General features: G+C 41.4%; 1 protein-coding gene across 6 annotated transcripts; it reads right to left on the bottom strand.

Moving 5' to 3' along the window:
- Positions 1 to 5817: 5817 nt before the first annotated feature.
- LOC111977269 (glucagon family neuropeptides) lies at positions 5818 to 12172 on the bottom strand. 6 transcript variants are annotated; one of them, XM_024006656.2, is made up of 7 exons: positions 11854 to 12168; positions 11404 to 11508; positions 10273 to 10407; positions 9643 to 9747; positions 8926 to 9060; positions 8326 to 8446; positions 5822 to 6323 (listed from the first exon to the last, which is right to left on the bottom strand). In XM_024006656.2, the coding sequence occupies exons 2-7, from the start codon at positions 11499 to 11501 to the stop codon at positions 6315 to 6317; spliced, it is 603 nt and encodes a 200-aa protein (XP_023862424.1). In that variant the 5' UTR covers positions 11502 to 11508; positions 11854 to 12168; the 3' UTR covers positions 5822 to 6314. The 6 variants fall into 6 exon arrangements, with proteins under 6 accessions (XP_023862423.1, XP_070304241.1, XP_023862422.1 ...); XM_024006655.2 differs by having other exon boundaries at positions 5818 to 8446; positions 11404 to 11505; positions 11854 to 12172; XM_024006654.2 differs by having other exon boundaries at positions 5819 to 8446.
- Positions 12173 to 19984: the final 7812 nt, after the last annotated feature.

Here is a 19984-nt window from a genome sequence, read left to right as displayed (position 1 = left end):
TATGTGTACATTTGAAGCATCTGTTTACAATTTATTCTCACCACCAAATATGGTGATGAGCGGAAGTCCACTGGCGGGAAGTGGGAGAAGATGGAGCTAGATGAAACATTCCCCAAATTTTCTCGKCAATGAAACATTCAATATCAATACAGTTTTCTGTTCCCAAAACTATTTAGTGTTAAGAACAGAGTGCACTAAGTTTTGGAGACGTAACCCTTTCTAAAAGTAAAAAACAAAAATGCATTGTTTAGAAGGAGTGCAAAGGCATAGTGAGTTATTGCACAYGTGCACTTCACCGAGTAGGCGTTTCCTAACTGAAATATGYAAAYACATGCTAGAATACGCCAACAGGACATTGCTAGCTTGCGCTTGTCTGTGCCCCCCTCCTTGCTTGTTCTGCCCTCTATGCTWAATTTGCTCCCATTTGAAACAATGCATCTTGGGTTAGTTGTAAAAATCTTTGATACAACTGTTTAACCATTTAACCCTATTACTGTACAGTCTACCAGGTTGAAGAAAAAGTCTGTAAAATTTGGGCATATGTGAATACAGTTTGTTTTTTTTATAAATAAATTGAACAGCTGTTGTATTGTTGTAAAAAGATTCAAATGTCATAATAAAAGTCTGATCTACACATTCTTATCCTCATGGACTTTTCAGTAAACAACAAAGATAATATAAAACACTTTGGCTACACATCAGGCTGGCGTGATAGAAAGGCAACTGTGCTTCTCTCTGAGCATGTGTGTGGTTTGATGCTATTGTCTCATCTTACGAAGCAGGGTGTGGCTCTAGTTGATTGTATACTCTAGCTGTGTGAGGCTGTGTGTGGCTTTGTGTGGTTGTACTACTAGGATACGACACCCTGAGGCTCTGTTGAGTGTGTGTGTGTGTGCGTCTGTGTGTGTGTGCCTGTGTGTGCGTGCATGCGTGTGCTGTTAAGATATGACACTGAGCTCTGTCTCTCTTTCTCTCTCTGAGGACCCATTCATCATTAGTCCCTCCATGCTGCCATCAGAGCTGGTAAAGCAGAGCGCGGCCAGCGCCGAGTCCACCGACTAAAGGGAATTGTGTGAAATATACCCAGTAGGATCGTTGGGTGTCCAGGAAGGCCAACGCGGCCCCGCCCAGCTCCATCGCATCCCCAGCGCATCCTCCTGGGGCACCGTTGCCTGGCAACGTGGGCTGATTGGGTTAGCAGGGTTAAGAGGGGGTCTGACAGAGGGCTGGAGAAATCAGATCACTCACATTGATCATCCTTTCTCTGTGCTCTGCTGAGGCCCGGGGCTGCGGCCGCACAATCAAAGCCCCTGGCTTTGTGTCTATCTGGGAGGGAGGAGGGAGGAAGAGCCTGGGGGGGGGGGAAGAGGGTTATTACACATGTAGGGGAGGAGGAGGAAGACGAGCCAGGCTTTGTGAGGCTTTGGCCAGCAACCTCATCCTGATGTCCTTACAGTACAGTATTCCCTGCAGACTGTCTGGAACCACGCCTCCTCAGTGTCCCATTGACTTCCGATGAAATGTTTATTGAACCATAGTGAGGGAGAAATGGCAGGAGGAGCAGGGTTGGGTTGGTGGGTCAGAGGCAGAGTCTGTGATGTCTGTAAAAGGTCCCTGGCTGTCCCTGGCTGCCCCTGCGGTGGCCACATGAGATGTGGGGGGATCAGTTTGAGGTCATTAGCTCTAATCCGGCACGACAGGCATTAAAAGGTTCCGCTTGCGTCCCGCTGGGGGGTTTGTGGTGGTATTCCAGGTGCCTCCGCGAGGCACGGCCAGGCTGGGGCGCCACCTCGCACCCCCACCCCCTCTTGGCAGACCAGAGGGCACAGAGACAGACAGCGACCTAGCCTGGATCCACCTCTGATTAGTATCACCACACATGAATTTCACATGTGATTTTATGTGATAACATGAAACTACACATGTGAAAACATTTGAAAACATGAGCTCATGTGAAATAAATGTGACAAATTTCAACATGTGATACCATGAAACTACACGTGACAACATTTGAATGTTTTTGACATAAGAAATCGCAAATTCAATTTTAACATATGAATGTTTTTGACATATGAAAATTAAATTCCAAATGTGAGTTATTTTTGTTGTTGTTGTTGCTAATTTCACATCTAAATCTGCAATTCACATGAGGTGAAAACATGTTATTCTCCTCACGTGAAAAGGTGGTGTTAACAAGTTTGGGGTCACTTAGAAATGTCCTTGTTTTTGAAAGAAAAGCACATTTTTTGTCCATTAAAATAACATCAAATTGATCATAAATACAGTGTAGACATTGTTAACATTGACTATTGACTATTGTAGCTGGAAACGGCAGATTTTTTATGGAATATCTACATAGGCGTACAGAGGCCAATTTTCAGCAACCATCACTCCTGTGTTCCAATGGCAAGTTGTGTTAGCATCCCGGAAGGCCAGCATCCCGGAGTAGCCTCTTCACTGTTGACGTTGAGACTGGTGTTTTGTGGGTTTAATGAAGCTGCCAGTTGAGGACTTGTGAGGCCTCTGTTTCTCAAACTAGAYACTCTAATGTACTTGTCCTCTTGCTCAGTTGTGCACCGGGGCCTCCCACTCCTTTATCTATTCTGGTTAGAGCCAGTTTGCGCTGTTCTTTGAAGGGAGTAGTACACAGCGTTGTACGAGATCTTCAGTTTCTTGGCAATTTCTCCCATGGAATAGCTTTAATTTCTCAGAACAAGAATAGACTGACAAGTTTCAGAAGAAAGTTCTTTGTTTCTGGCCACTTTGAGCGTGTAATCAAACCCACAAACGCTAATGCTCCAGATACTCAACTAGTCTAAAGAAGGACAGTTTTATTGCTTCTTTAATCAGAACAACGGTTTTCAGCTGTGCTAACATAATTGCAAAAGGGTTTTCTAATGATCAATTAGCCTTTTAAAATTATAAACTTGGATTAGCTAACACACCATTCCATTGGAACACAGGAGTGAGGATTGCTGATAATGGGCCTATGTAGATATTCCATTAAAAATCTGCCGTTTCCAGCTACAATAGTCATTTACAATATTAACAGTGTCTACACTGTATATGATCACTGATCAAAGTGACTCCAAACTTTTGAAGGTAGTGTACGAACTCTAAATTGGGAACAATTGACCTCACATGTGGCTCTTTTGTTTTCACATGTGAACCTTTCAGCTCAACATGTGGAAACAGCTATTTTAATTGTAAAAATTTAATTTCACATGTTACATTTTTTTGTAAGGGAAGTAATGGAATGACATGGGGGTTTTAAGGTAAGTGGTACGCTATTCAGCTAAAATAGTGTAAAAATAATGAATCGGTGACAACATGATTACATTTGGTGTCCTCTGAGCTTTCTGCTGGACCACCAACTCTGCAGCATTCTCAGAAGTCCCCTACACACTCATTACCTATAATACGTCTCTGCACTTAGCAAAAGAGTGCCATCTGCACTGTTATCTACTCAATCTGACTATTCTCGCATCATTGATTTCATTATTTCAACAATTTGGGGGGTTTTCTGTATAGTTTAATGTTGGTGAGGCATATTATTCTGTTTTCATGTTACTCCTGAATCACTATGATAAATATAATATTTGTTCTTGAGTGTATTATACAAAGCTGAGATTTACTGTCAACTCCAAAGTGTATGAATACAGGTGAAATCAGTCATTGACACAGATATGGTGGCGTGGCAGGAAGATTGGGTTGCCGTGAACCAAGAGGTTGAGGTTCAATAATAATTACTGTATAAATACATATACACAATGTAATCGTGTGTGTCAAAATGTGTTTAATACGTAAGTTGAAAACACTGTGAGTATTTTGTGACCTTCCAGGGACATCCTAACAACTCATTTTTGTTTCCCAGGCATCACCTGTKAAATCTCACGTGAAATCTATGCACATGTGAGCATTTGAATCCACATCTGAAAGGTTATGTGATCAAATGGGAAAATCCACATGTGAAATATCCGCACGTGGAACTTTTCCAATGCCACGTTTTCACATGACATCCCATGTGAGATTTCTCATGTGAAATAAAATATGACATGTGCAAAACATGTTGAAATTTCACATGTGAAATCATGTGTTTTTTTCAATAAGGGCACCACAGTGGAACACACTCAGGCACCGTAAAGCCACTCCACTGAGAACTTAGTCAACCATATAGATAAATCTCACCCAGAACACAGGTGTAGGAACAAAACTAAAAAAGGTTCTCAGTGAAACCAAACAAAGTCAGAGCGACATAGTATGTGCTTTATTACAGCACTTGATTCCTATGATATTTCTAACAAATTGTGTTCATTCCACACAAATGATGTGGTGTCCATTGCATAGTCACTTGCACTTCTAAGATGGGCATGATAGTCTATCTTCTGTTGTCTTTGTTACCATGGGGACTGAGGAGCTGGGTGTTCTTGTATCTATTGTGGGACTGGACCCATGACAAAGCTCAAACCCACAAGCAGCCTGTTAAGAGGCTGCCTGCCTGGGTTTAATGTGTGTGTGGTGGGTCGAGTGTTTAAAATACAAATGTACAGATAAGTAAATATGTCTGACCCATCCGTAACCTCACACTAAGGTAGGGAGCAACATAAAATGATTGATTAGTGTTGTGCACAGTAATATTGACTGCTTTTGGATGGAGAGACACCACGGTAGCTATAGACACTTGTTGGATTGACTATGTAGTACACCATGTGTTTGAATATACATGTGTGTGTATTGTATGTAACCTTTAGGTCTAGTGTTTTGCATGTTGAGTTTATTTTTTAGATTTTTCCGCATTTTCTCACTTCATTCCTCACTTCATTTTGCTCCTCAATTTATGCACCTTGGTTGGAGAGTTTGAGAGTAAGGTAGCGGCCTTGTTCCTTTACCTTTCCTATCAGGGTAAAGAACGTGCCATTGAGAATTGGTGGTCTGATATATACTGTAGGCTTGTTATAGACGCCATCATGGCCCTAGCTCTTCATCTGTGACGTCCTAGTCGGATGTTGGGTGCAGCAGGACAGCAGGTGGGTGGTACTGGTCGGGAGATCCCTCCCACGTCTGTCTCTCCGCTGGCGCCRTCCCAAGAGGGTCTGGGGGTATCGACACCCCGCCAAGTGAAGAGTCAGGGTTTCACAGTATTCGCGCCAAAGAGCAATTTGGTGTTCTCGGATTCTTTGAAGGGCAGAGACAGCAGTCTGGGTTTTCACCCTCAGATCCATGATTCCTATGGGTAGTGTATTTCTTAGTATCTTGATGTTCATTTATTGTTGACTTATAAGACTATTCACAGTATTTATTGAGGTTATTTGTCTAGTAAGACATTTATGGACAGCAAGGACATCTGTGGTTTATACTGTGCTTTTAGCAGTACAAAATTGACTGTATTTTTAGAAGACTGTAGTTATGGACACTTGGTTCCTTAAATATCCATTTGTTGTTGTTTTTGTTTGTTGATTGTTTCAGATGATTATTTAGAGTACCCCTATTTAATTATGTGATACCCTTTAGGTGCCTAGATACCTGAAAAACTGTATTCTCTTGTCCTTTGTCCTAGTCTTCTCTCCCTCCGTCCTCCTTTCTGTGATTTCTCTTTAGGCATTTTTGGTGTGATGTACTCGTGAGAAAGTACACGTATTGGATGGATGCACAATAATGTGTGGAGCAGGACTAAAATGAGCTAACAATTATTGTGTATTGTTGTATAACAATGGTACTTTACAGTGGTACTGTTCTAGCATCCTTACCTATGAGCTGAGGAGGACTTATAATGTTATGGGTTTAAAAGATTAGACGAAATTGTGTTGTTTACAAAAATTTATTCATACAAATTTCACAACACCGTTTTTTTTTTTTAAACATTTATAGACTTAACCCTTGTGGATCGCCATTTTTTTTCTCTCATTATAATAGTACTCTCTAATATCAATTTTCTACACAATAAATATATATATATATATTCTACGTTTAATCTTCACGTTTAGTAAGGCTGTTGGCGCTTTCAAAATGATACACATTATGGAAAGAGGGTAATCATGATGCTTGCAACTATCTACCACAAATCTCTAAGTCTAAGTGCTCGAAAAAATAAAATAAAATCGTCCAAAGAAATGATTGTGAGCAAGAGTGCTCGGAGACTACACCTAATGGCACTAAAGATCCAATCAAATGTCTGTGCAACACAAAAACAACAACCAAATGGTGAAATGTAAGCTGATGATTTGCAGCATTGTAGGGCTACTAAATAGCCATCTGTGATTCGTGGCGATTTTAAAGTCGAAGCAAGGCACCACAGCCGCAAGCTGCATTCTGCGTCACAAAGCCTGGAGGGGAATGCAGAATTAAAGAAAGATTGATTTCATACACACAGGCACAGATCGAAGAACTTTGCCCTACTGCTAAGTGTCACAAAGCTCAAACCTAACCTACAGTGTCTGTAGAATCTGCCTGGTGCACTAGCGGAGTTAGATCTCCTTGCAATTTAGGGAAGTGTGAATATGATGTCTTGGGGCCAGGAAATGGAAGTATACTGTACGGATTCTGAAGCTACTATTTTTCATGGTGTCGAAAAATGGGATGGCTAATACAGAAGTAGTGAACCCAATCATGCCTCTAGTGGGAAGAAGTGTCGCTTGTTCCGTCTATCTGTCACTGATGGGTACAAGTGAGATGATAGGCCAAGTTCTTCTAATGAGGTGTGGAAACCTTTGTCTGGTAAATTCCTTTCACTGCCAAAAATCACCCTGTTTTCTCTCGAATCGATTGGTCTTGGACTCTCCTTCTTTCTGTGTCCCTCTTTCTCTTTGTTCTCCTCTCTCGCACCCACTATCCTCATTCCGCTCTCTTCCTCCCCCCCCCCCTCGTACTTGGGTCTATTTAGCACTGAACAGGTTTTCTCTGCTTCTCATCTTGTGATCACTTGCATCAAGAAAAAAGAGGCAAGAAAACTGAGAAGCTAGTTTGGAATTGGTGGTGCTCAGAATAGTACAGGCACGGTGAAGTACGTTTAAGGCTTTGTCCAACTGTTGATTAGGTAGGAGTTTGACTGTGCTGTGCTTGGGCTGCCAGGATAGGTAAGGATTATTCAAAACAACAATCATTCAAGCATTGTTTTTTGGCATATAATACATTGGAATGTAACAGAATCTCGTCTCAAGTCCCATTGAGAAGAGACTAAAAAGAAAACATGACGCGACACTTTCTAAAAGCTTCTCCCCTGCAGTACATTCATCTGAGCTTTCCCATACAGAGGACAGGGGTGAGACGTTCAATCAAACACTTTGTGCAGTAATGTTGGGGAGAGAACAAAAACAAAACAACATCCAGAAAAAAACACATATGTATATACGTCAACCAGTGAGCAAAGAAAACCATCCAATTGCAGTAGTTTGCACAGATTTGGTGGCTAGTGCAATTACTTTAATCATGCGATCTAGCTTTACATTGGTTCACATGACAAGATAGGGGAAAGCACAGTAGACCAGGAAGGTGCAACACGTTTTCAAACTGCCTCTGAAATGTTCCTCGTGAAAAATAAAAAAATACATTGAAATTAAGTGAAGCCACATAAAAAGTACAATGTCAGTGGAAATGGTCTCAATTTTCTTATTGGACTTTCTTTTTGAGTCCGATGACCATTCAGGTTATTCTATGTTCATGATGCTTCTTATGTGGCGAGAAGAGACAAATGGAAAACCTTTAACAGCATTCCAGGTTTTCAAGAGCTTTTCAAACACATGTATACCACTACAGAGGAACACAAGATAGATACTTTGCACAAAGTTCAAAAGTGTAAGCTCATTTTCTTTAACACTGAAGAAGAAGAACAGGAAGGAAAGTAAAAGCTCAAAAGCACTCTGGTCCTCATCTTACGAGGGTCATGAAGATCATAGGGGTCATTCTAACAAGTATTCCACTTTAGTATTTGAATTACTGCCATATATAAGGATTCTAGAGCCTGTTGGGTCATGTCTGTTTTGGCCTTAAATAAATAATTTATTTATAATACTGTTTAGCAGTMACATTATTATCCTACAGCCTCCAATAGGATATTTGTGGGGAATTTTAAAGGATTTACAGTACACATTCAATGTGTAAAACATATCTATGCATCTATATTCACGTTCATATGTATATGCAGTATAGGTGTGAATATAGATACAGTTGTACAGTTCCTCTAGAGAGACAGGAACACAAATGAGAAAAGAAGAAGATTGGGTTATATTTAGTATCTGGAGTGTAAGATCACAGGGTAAGGTGAGAAAAAGAGGGAGGGACAAGAGACATCCCTCAAGACAAGGCCTCGGGAAAGAGCCTGGAACTCACCGGAAATTCGGGAGAGAACTGTTTCAGCCAGTCTCCCAAAATAGCCTCAAACTCATCCCCATCCGGTAGGGCATCAAAGTCTATGTCTTGTAGAATATGGTGAAAACCTAAGTCTTCAGGGCTGTTGTAAATAAAGACACTAAGCTCTTAATTTCAGTTGCCACAAAGTAACATTCAATACATTGATTGTCTTTTAAACTATTTATTTCCGTCGTATTCATATCTAGATTTAAATGTTTAAAAGACAGGGTAAAGAGCATATTGATCATGTGCACATCATTTCATCTTCTTTTCTATGTAGGTCTAAAAATAAATAAATATARGCTATATTTAGGTTGAACAAAAGGATTGGTCCACAAAGTAGATCTGTGCGTTCTCAAGTGCTTAAGTACAAAAGAAAAACAATATTATTATCAAAATATTAATTTTAATGGCTTTACTTCATACATAAATACATGTTTAAAGAACACAAGAGCGATCCACCGATTGTTCCGTTTTCTCAAAATGACTTGATCTGGGCTGTACACACATGGTAGTTTGGTTTAGCAACGCTACAAATACGCTAGCCGGCGTCCTTTGCTTCTATATCTCTGTCTATACCTTTTCCCAAGGACTGCCGCCAGGTATTTCTTGACTGCCATTTGCTTTCGGTAGCGGCTGTAGCTGTCTGTGAAGATCCCATCCGAGTGTCGCTTTGACAGAGGCTCAGAGTCGTCTTCCATGGTGCTCCCTCCACTAAGAAAGGGGGAGAGCAGGATAGTTTTCACTGTTAGGAGACGCCTACCCTGCCTCGGAATGTAGCCCATAGACTGCACTGCACAGCTCTAAATTTTATATTTTGTCATCTCTTCAACTTTTAAATCAATCATCCCAAATTGATTTTTATTTCGATATCATCATGGTTAGGCTGGCTGGTCGAGGATGTAGGGAATAATTGAAGCCTACATTTATCTTCAACCCTTGGGACTAACCCCCTACCACCATCAATTATTAATAATGAAAATGAAATGTATTCATCCACGTGGATCCTGGGCTTTGCTACTTAAAGGGACAATATCAGCACTGAGATCCACCGATTCGATCTAAATCATGCCGCACCCGGATTTGCGCTGTCGAAGATTTGATCAAGTGAACCTACTCTGTGCCTGAAGGCGTCAAATTCAAGTCGGAAGAACACACACATAGACACACGGGACAATTTGACGAAACATAGAATGAATAGTGAGTATTCGGAAAATCTGAGTTAGAAGAAAAACGAACACCAAAAAAATAACTAAGATCACAAAATAAGAGACGACAATCAAGAGGTGTCCTTACCCTACACGCTTTGCCATCAGAGAATGGAGATATTTTCTTGCTGATAACTGACCCAGCGCTTTCCTGTAGGCTTTATTAAACATTCCGTCTGCATGCCTTTCCGTTCTGGGATGATAAAACGCCAAACAATAAATGATCACACGTAAGTGGCAACATACTGTATTTAGCCTAGCAAATCCAACGCGTCATTTGGTCTGCTTTCCAAAATGTGAGCTGAAATAGTGGACAATGCTATTCTGGTGAATTGTATGACTTTGGAAATGGCCGGTTCATATTAAAAGTGTCTCGTTCTGTTTTAGTTCGCTTACTAAATATAGGCTTCTAACTTGATTCTATAGCCTACAGAGCTTCCCGATTAGCTTCGTTTGAATACCAGGCTACCAACCATAGTCTATCTTGCTGCAATGAAAATGTGGGAAGTTTGTTATTTGAAAGGATAATTTTTTCCCCTAGGTATTTCCATCATACGATTAAATAACAAAATGTGATTATTGACGGTACAGTACATTAACTAACATAAAACATATAACATAGATGAACATAAATACGAGCCCGATAATGAAATGTCTAGCATGAATGTCAACGACATAAAAAAAATAATAGGTTGAGTGTAGTTACAATGATAATCACCTTTTCTCCGGTGGGTAGTAAAAAGTGTACACGTCGTCCGCCACAGATGGGGGACTTCTTATAGCAATTTGATCACTGTCAAAAGCCAAGTCCGGTAACGAATTTCCATCCTCGTCATAAACCTCATTTTCAAGTCTGAAATCGGAAATGCATTTGAATATTATATGCTTTTTGATATAGGATTAATCATGTATAATCATGATTAAACCAATTTTGAAAATAAACACCGAAATAAATTACTTGCATTTAAGATTGTGTAGGCTATATTCCATGTTAAGAAATTAGAGGTATTAAAAAATATTTGATAGGCCTACAATAGCCATAATGTATCTGCTTAAATGTGTAATAATTGTAATTGCTATTGGCCATTCCTAAGTAAGCTACAACACCTTACATAAAAACATTAGTGGAACCATAGGCTATATTTCTCAAAAGGCAACCAAACTCATCCACGGGGGGCATGTTTAATATAAAATCATTTTAACTGTGAATTAAATAACACCATAACCAGATCTCAAAAACTAAATAAAAATTCATAGTTGTGATTAAAAAATWATAATAATGCAGATTGTGTCTGCTTAGTTAAGAGGATACAAAAGAAATCGATCTTGTTATTCTATGAATTAGTGGCTCCCACGTTTGCCTCACGCATCAGCAAATTACCCCTCTCTGTCATTCCCACGGGACGCKTCTAAACGCAGAGATAGAGTTCCGTATCAGACTCTTGATCCACCAGTAGCTGGTAATATGCTATATTCCACTGCTATGATTCCAGGCGCTCTAAAGCCCCTCATAGCAAAAAATTGCAGCATATTCAAACTCAAAATAAAACACATATACCAGTATCTTTCAATGTATAGCATATATTTGTATACCCAAATTGACAAAATGCTCTGGAGGGGAAAACGGTGTATTAATTTAGGTATCTTCTATTTTCTTTTTTCTCTCCACACATTGATTTAACGAACAAAAATTGTATAGCAATAAATGACATAGGTCTAGACCTATGTGGTTGCAGTAGGCTAGATCTAATACATAACTACTGTCCTCAGCAGCAGAAACAATGCGTTTTCCAATGTTCATTTTACATGCAGAGACGCTCAGTTGAAGGAGAAGTGTTCAGGTACCTACCTAAGGTTAGGATAGCTTAGCCCGAGAGGTGAGCAGTGGATGCTGTAGTGCATTATGATTCCATAGATGAGTAAGGCTAAAGTCGCTTTACTAGACATTGTCCTGCTGAGAAAGAAATGATTGCAAAGTTAGACGTGCGAAAGCTATCTAGCATTTTCAAAGTCAGAGTGAGGAAAAACGAAATTAATGCATTTAATTTTTTTGGAATTGTTAGGGTTTTCTTATATTTTGGAGAACAATACGCTTCCAAAAATTATCCAAACTCCCCATCTATTCATCACTTACTGCTTGCGAGTGCAACAGTGCCTCCACGCACCTCAAGTGTGTTGCCCCAAACATTCTAAAGTGYCAAATATGACCTCCCAACATTACCTCCAAACCTTCTAAAGTACTATAGCCTGTTGCTGTATTCTCGTTTGTGTGTGTAAAAGTTCAGAAAGCATCACGTACCTATTGCCGTGTGGAGAGAGAAGCTGGATGTGATCCGGTTGCGACTGCGACTGGGAGAGTGAGATAATCTCTCTCTCTCCCCTTCTCTCCTTCCCTTTCTCTCTTCTTCTTGCTTCGTCTGTAAAGCGTCTCTGCCGCCTCCTGATGCTCCTTTAATGTGTACAACCCTCCGTGCGCTCACACATAAAACGCGATTATCGGATCTCTGTATGCACACAACCCCAGGAGAAAGAGCCCACACGTTTGTCTTCACAGAGGAAACTTTTTGTTCAGAAGACCTGCTTGCCTCGGCTTTTTTTATTCCTGAATCCAACAGCATGCCTTTTTCACTGCTCACCCTAGGGGATACTATCTACGTCATCGCCCCCATCCTCTCGGAATGTAACACTGTAGTACTTTTCCTTCCCCGTCAATGAGATGGCCCGAGTCATAAAGTGCATATGCATGTTTAGTTCAACCACGTAATTGTGGGACAATGCATGAACGCTAATATTTGTCAGCGTGACATACATTAGCCGTAAGTCAAGTGAGGTCATTGTGCGTGGTTAATTTCAATACCTCAACTAAACGACTAAAGTAAAATCGGCCGCGTCAAACTTAAAACCAACTTGACCAATCTTTCAATTATGCCCATATATTGTGAACATGATCAAGGTCAAGTGCTTGCTTTGTGCCCCATCGCCCTTAGCGCACGACAGGTAATAGAGTGAKAGATGGCCAGTACTCAGGTGCTGAAACCCTGGGACTGGCGATGGTTGTATCGGCGCGTTTTAGCAAGACAGCGTGAAAGGCATGCGGAGCTTGTTCCACAGAAACATTTGATTTGAAACAAAAAAAACAATAGTTAAATTCTGACTACTGAATGTTATCCTAAAATGTTTTAGGACTTCATAGCCTCCATGCATTCAATGCATTATGTACAACATATAGACAAAGTATGTGGACACCCCTTCAAATGAATGGATTCGGCTATTTCAGCCACACCCGTTGCTGACAGGTTGCTGACAGGTGTATAAAATCGAGCACACCGCCATGCAATCTCCACAGATAAACATTGGCAGTAGAATGGCCTTACTGAAGAGCTCAGTGACGTTCAACGTGGCACCGTCATAGCATGCCACTTTTCCAACAAGTCGGTTGGTCAAATTTCTGCCCGTGCTAGAGCTGCCCTGGTAAACTATAAGTGCTATCATTGTGAAGTGGAAGCATCTAGCAGCAACAACGGTTAACAGGACCGCTGAGTGCTGAAGCGGGTAGCGAGTAAAAATCGTCTGTCCTCGGGTGCAACACTCACTACCAAATTCCAAACTGCCTCTGGAAGCAACATCAGCACAAKAACTGTTCCCCGGGAGCTTCATGATATGGGTTTCCATGGCCGAGCAGCAGCACACAAGCTTAAGATCACCATGCGCAATGTCAAGCGTTGGCTGGACTGGTGTAAAGCTCGCCGCCATGGGACTCTGGAGCAGTGGAAAGGCGCTCTTTGGAGTGATGAATCACGCTTCACCATCTTGCAGTCCGCTGGACAAATCTGGGTTTGGCGGATGCCAAAAAAACGCTACCTGCCCCAAAGCATTTTGCCAACTGTAAAGTTTGGTGGATGAGGAATAATGGTCTGGGGCTGTTTTTCATGGTTCGGGCTAGTCCCCTTAGTTCTATTGAAGGGAAATCTTAATGCTACAGCATACAATGACATTCTAGATGATTCTGTGCTTCCAACTTTGTGGCAACTGTTTGGGGAAGGCCCTTTCCTGTTTCAGCATGACAATGCCCCCTTGCACAAATCGAGGTGACAGAAACAGAAACAGAAACAGAAATGGTTTGTGGAGATCAGTGTCGAAGAACTTGACTGGCCTGCACAGATCCCTGATCTCAACCCCATCGAACACCTTTGGGATGAATTGGAATGCCGACTGCGAGCCAGGCCTAATCTCCCAAAATCAGTGCCCGACCTCACTAATGATCTTGTGGCTGAATGGAAGCAAGTCCCTGCAGCAATGTTCCAACATCTAGTGGAAAGCCTTCTCAGAAGAGAGGAGGCTGTTACAGCAGCAAAGAGGGGAMCCAACTCCATATTAATGCCAATGATTTTGGAATGAGATGTTGGACGAGAAGGTGTCCTCATACATTTTGTCATGTAGTGTACCATTGGCTTTTATCTGTTATGCACACGCTCAAACGATAGAGTTGCTCAATAAGCCATAGAAGCGTATGACGTTTCTTTAAAAATGTAGCCTGTACAACTGCCTCAAATTATGACTCAACGATACAAGATGTACTTTCTTGTAATAGTGATCTTTTCCAGAGATACACAAAAATTACATTCTATGACAAATGATCATGTTGTATGCAGGTTTTCAATATTATAGATAGGGGTTGAATGGAATTTTATAATGGGAAATAGGAATCAGTGGAAATGATCATGGAGTAGCAACATACCTTGTTTTATACAAAATCCCAAATTAACCCCTGAAATGACAAATATATAAACTTGAAAAATATATATAAATTGTCGTTTGTCAACCTGTTAAACTACTTTTCCATTGGGACATTTTCAAGTGTCTTCGACACTTGACCATCATTCATGAATGACCATTGCCTGTAAGTCTATTTCACGCGCATGTCTGGATCATGTGTGGAATCTTTGGTGAATTATTCAGACCCCAGCTCTGACGTCATGTGATGAACATTCCCCCAAACTCATGTACTTTTTGTCTTTTTCAATGCGGGGATGATAAGAAAAATTGCTCAGAAAAACGCCCCTTACATGAAGTGGTCGCTCCATGTGCTGAGCGAGCACTGCATCCAAGTGGTGATATGGAGTAAGTGCATCAGGATGAGAATGGAAGATCAGGAACCATCCAATTTTGCAAACAGGATGAAATACTGACGATATAGACGACAGTACATTTTCAGTTAGATGATATTCATGACCATTCCAGACAGGTTGCCTTATGAATTCAATGTGTTAACAATTAAGTATAAGTATTCATAATAATTCAATGTACATAGACTATTTTGAACCACCGGAAGGGAACAGAAATATAGATAAATAGAATAGAATAGAGTAACTTTATTTTTCCCAGAAGGAACTTTAGTTGTGGCAAGTCAGATAAGATAAAGATATATATTAAAGCAACATTTACACATGACAGATTCAAATGATATAGGAGGCATGGTACAAGATAAACATAAGTCACAAACAAATCTATCACAAGCTAATACTATGGATAAAGTTCATGCTTACATGGCGACTGTAAACCTACCATAGCCATGACTACTGAGAATACCTTTTTTATCAAAAAGATATCAATCGGCAAAATATTGTCCCATTTTGGACCCGGTGAAATCTAATAACAAGAACACAATCAATAACCAACCCATCATCATTTCCAAAGTGCAGGATGTGATGTCTGTCAGGAAGATTGATAAGGTTATTTATATCCCATCATTTCTGAGTCATGCCATAAAGTGTTTACACAGAGTGCTTCAGCTACTTCCTGTCATAATATGTGGCCACTCTGAAACCAACCCTTTCCCAGTTTGTTGACAAAGGTTTACTGTAAGTCGCTCTGGATAAGAGATTCTGCTAAAATGACCAAAATGTTAATGTGAATATTTGTTCGCAATATCCACCAAATCGTTAAGTGAAGCTAATGAACATTAGAGCCATTCCCAGCTGAAAGCGCTAATTGAGGCTGCAGCTGGCTGTTGCAACCACATAAGCTTTTACTGCAACCAAGAACAAGACCTGACCACAATCTAGAAAACTTTGGATAAAACATTTGGATGATGTCAGCTTCAGATGAGTTTGACGACATTTTCTCTCTTTTGTGTACAACAAATACAGTGTTGCGTTTTTAAAATGGCATACCCCTCACCAAAATATATCCTCTTTCCAGTCTCAGTGTAACTGACTCATAGAGTTTCACAGAGTGACTCAGATTTACTCAGGCCTTCTGATAGGATCAGAGTTTATACAGCCCTTCATGACATCCATACCTCATACAAACTCCTTCTGTCCTTTGTGTGTCGTGTGATATTGGCTACAGAACTCATCATTGGCCCTTCACAATAACCCCCCACTAGATCCCCATGTCCACTGTTTGACTGAGTGGGTACACAAACATTCTGTCTGCTCAATCTCAATCTGTTAATGACTTTACAACCCACATCCAGGATTAGGATCAATTAAACCAGGCCATAGGGCATCTCTTATCATATTGAGTGAGCAACCAGAGGTGACTGAAAAGGCACATTGGACTCACCTGTAATAAGAACCACTTTCTGTTGACAATACTAAWGACTCATGTATATAGGGTTGAGAGGTACAATCTTTTATTTTGCAGTGGGCAAATATCTATCTCACTAGGGTTTGTGTGTGTGTGTGTGTAATTTAGGCATGCGTTTCTTACAGCAGTGGGCTTTAATTCGATTTTGATTAAGAAATGTTTCTCGATTTCTTATTATTGAAATGATCCAATAAAGCTTCAAAACATTTTCCACGGATGGACTATAGTGGTTTGATTGGTTTTAATGACATCAAAAAAAAAAAAAAAAAGATATCAAAACAGAACACTCACCAATGACAAAAACGTTTGCATTAAAGTCAAAGCAAAAACATAAACGACGAATACAATTCGAAAGCAACATTTAAATGAATTGTTCATTGCCATATGTTATGACACCACATATTGTTGCAAGCCCTCAAATATCTGACATTGTGACATAAATAATATACTTCACAGAATATGCTACTCCCACACTATTACCAGTAATGACCGTCTAATGGTGGTCTCATACAGCGGAACATCCCACTTTAAGTTAATTTCATAATTCATTTTAGTCATTTAGAGATGGTCTCTAGAGAGCAGTTAACAGTTAGGCTAATGGTTATTAGGGTCGACAGACCGGAAATACAGACATGACATGCAAAACATTTAAAGAGTTGGTCAAACACTTTTTTTAAATGTTTATTATTTAGGCTTAGGTTTAGGTTTACTTGAACATATTGGTACATATGCAGAAACATTCATACAATGGATATGATCAGCCTCATATATGGAGCGAATCATCAATACATTATTACTCATAAACAACTAATTACCATACCGCCAAATCATATAATATGCATTAAAAGTCTTTAGTGAGTGTCTTTAGAGAGTGCCATTTGCATAGTTCGAGAGGTTCTTGCCAAGAAAGATGTCTGATGTCTTCAATCAATCAATCAAGTTTATTTTATATAGCCTTCGTACATCAGCTAATATCTCGAAGTGCTGTACAGAAACTCAGCCTAAAACCCCAAACAGCAAGCAATGCAGGTGTAGAAGCACGGTGGCTAGGAAAAACTCCCTAGAAAGGCCAAAACCTAGGAAGAAACCTAGAGAGGACCAGGCTATGAGGGGTGGCCAGTCCTCTTCTGGCTGTGCGGGTGGAGATTTAACAGAACATGGCCAAGATGTTCAAAATGTTCATAAATGACAAGCATGGTCAATATATATCAGGAATAATGTCAGTTGGCTTTTCATAGCCGATCATTAAGAGTTGAAAACAGCAGGTCTGGGACAGGTAGGGGTTCCATAACGCAGGCAGAACAGTTGAAACTGGAACAGCAGCAAGGCCAGGTGGACTGGGGACAGCAAGGAGGTATATCATGCCCGGTAGTCCTGACGTATGGTCCTAGGGCTCAGGTCCTCCGAGAGAAAGAAAGAAGAGAGAAGGAGAGAATTAGAGAGAGCCAAGATGTTCAAAATGTTCATAAATGACAAGCATGGTCAAATAATAATCAGGAATAAATGTCAGTTGGCTTTTCATAGCCGATCATTAAGAGTTGAAAACAGCAGGTCTGGGACAGGTAGGGGTTCCATAACCGCAGGCAGAACAGTTGAAACTGAACAGCAGCAAGGCCAGGTGGACTGGGGACAGCAAGGAGTCATCATGCCCGGTAGTCCTGACGTATGGTCCTAGGGCTCAGGTCCTCCGAGAGAGAGAAAGAAAGAGAGAAGGAGAGAATTAGAAGAGATACTTAAATTTACACAGGACACTGGATAAGACAGGAGAAGTACTCCAGATATAACCAACTGACCCTAGCCCGACACAAACTACTGCAGCATAAATACTGGAGGCTGAGACAGGAGGGGTCAGGAGACACTGTGGCCCATCCGATGATACCACCCGACAGGGCCAAACAGGAAGGATATAACCCACCACTTTGCCAAGACAGCCCCCGCACCACTAGAGGGATATCTTCAACCACCAACTTACAATCCTGAGACAAGGCCGAGTATAGCCCACAAAGATCTCCACCACAGCACAAACCAAGGGGGGGGCGCCAACCCAGACAGGAAGATCACGTCAGTAACTCAACCCACTCAAGTGACGCACCCCTCCTAGGGACGGCATGAAAGAGCACCAGTAAGCCAGTGACTCAGCCCCTGTAATAGGGTTAGAGGTAGAGAATCCCAGTGGAGAGAGGGGAACCGGCCAGGCAGAGACAGCAAGGGCGGTTCGTCTTGTAGTGTGGCTTGTTGCAATGAAATCCTCAGATCATACTGCCTCTGTGTAGGGGGTTAGGAACTTGTGCGGTGGACCTGTGGTCATGCAGGAGCACTTTAAAAGACTCGACTGTGGCTTCATCTCGTCTGCTCTCCGAAGATGGGAGCGAGTTGTAGAGTGCCAACGATGCGGCAGCATCGTCTCTGAATGCCTTCTAAGTCCTTAGAGAGACACTTTGGAAGGCCGGCCCACACTGGCGAGTCATACTCCATGATTTGTCCAATGAAGGTCAGGTATACCTACAGTAGGACTTCAGTAGGGAGGCCAGCTCGTCTTGCCAGCTCGTCTTGCCAGCTCGTCTTGCTACACTTAGTTCCTAGGTTTAACCTTTTTTAGGATATGCCTGATGTCCTCTTCCAAGGACAAGTCAGCTGACACCAATACGCCAAGCAGGTGCACGGTCTCCACGCGCTCAAATGGGTGGCCATTTACAGCAACCGCTGGTGGAGAGGCCTTGTCAGTCGCCCTAAAGCTGATAACCATATCCTTGGTTTTCTTTTTCGTTCACATACAGTACAGGCAGTTGGTTTTTACCCACTCAGCCACTACATTGACGGCTGCTTGTGTTTGGCCAGGTAGCTTGCCAGGAAGCAACTCTGTGGGTGTGAAGTCATTAGCATACTTGACAGGTTGGACGCTGCTTGGGAGGATGGAGTTTAGGGTGTTCATGCATAGCACAAACGATGGGGGGGAGCATTCCACCTTGGGGAACCACAGCTGGACTGACTGTGAGTTAGAAAGGCATGTTCTCGATCTCACTGTCTGCTTGCTGTTGATAGTGAGCGGGACACGCCATGCTCTGCTAGAGTGAGGTTACATGAACATCCTGTTTTGGCACTTCGTTTGAGGCGTTGTGCCACTCCTGTAGGAGCTGAATACGAGCACTCACCAATACGAGCACTCACCACCTGTTCTTCACAAAGTCATGTTGTGAAGACTTGATGACATGAGCCGTCTCCTTCTCCACTATGTCATGTAGCAACCCCTCAAAGATTTTTCCCATGAGGAAAGAGATTTGCCTGTACTCTTGGGGGAAGGTGGGGTTGCTCTTCTTAGGCACATCACAGATTATATAGCATTTCCATTGAGAGGGGAAGTTCATAAATTGACGATATGGCACAGTACTGGTGCAAGCTCCTCGTGGTAGGTTTTCAGGAACCAGGGAGGAATCTCTTCGGGGTCTGCAGACTTCTGCCCATTCAGACGCTTCAGCAGTGTTAATTTCGTCAACAAAAAGAGTGACTAAAATATTTGTCTAACACCTATTTCTATGTGGCAATTGAAGAGACTATAACCGACGAATAAGACCCAGAAGAAACTATAACTAAACGACTCTCTTACCTCCCCATAACTAACCAGTCACAACCAGCCTTCTAGTTAGCTACCCTTCACCTGGTTAAGAAATACAAACTTCTTTGCGAAATTAAAAACAATAGCAGTATTGTTTAACAGTAAAACCATTTTACATTCATAAAGCATATYGCGGGCTGTTCTAAAACTAGGCTACTTGCAAATGGGACCGTTAACCATTTGTTTAGGCTGTACATTTTTCAGTCATGATCCCTCATTACCTAGC

This window comes from Salvelinus sp. IW2-2015, linkage group LG17, assembly GCF_002910315.2.
Source record: "Salvelinus sp. IW2-2015 linkage group LG17, ASM291031v2, whole genome shotgun sequence".
NCBI classification, from domain to species: Eukaryota; Metazoa; Chordata; class Actinopteri; order Salmoniformes; family Salmonidae; genus Salvelinus; species Salvelinus sp. IW2-2015.
Note: the sequence above shows the minus strand (reverse complement) of the source record. Positions and strands in the feature narration are given on the sequence as shown.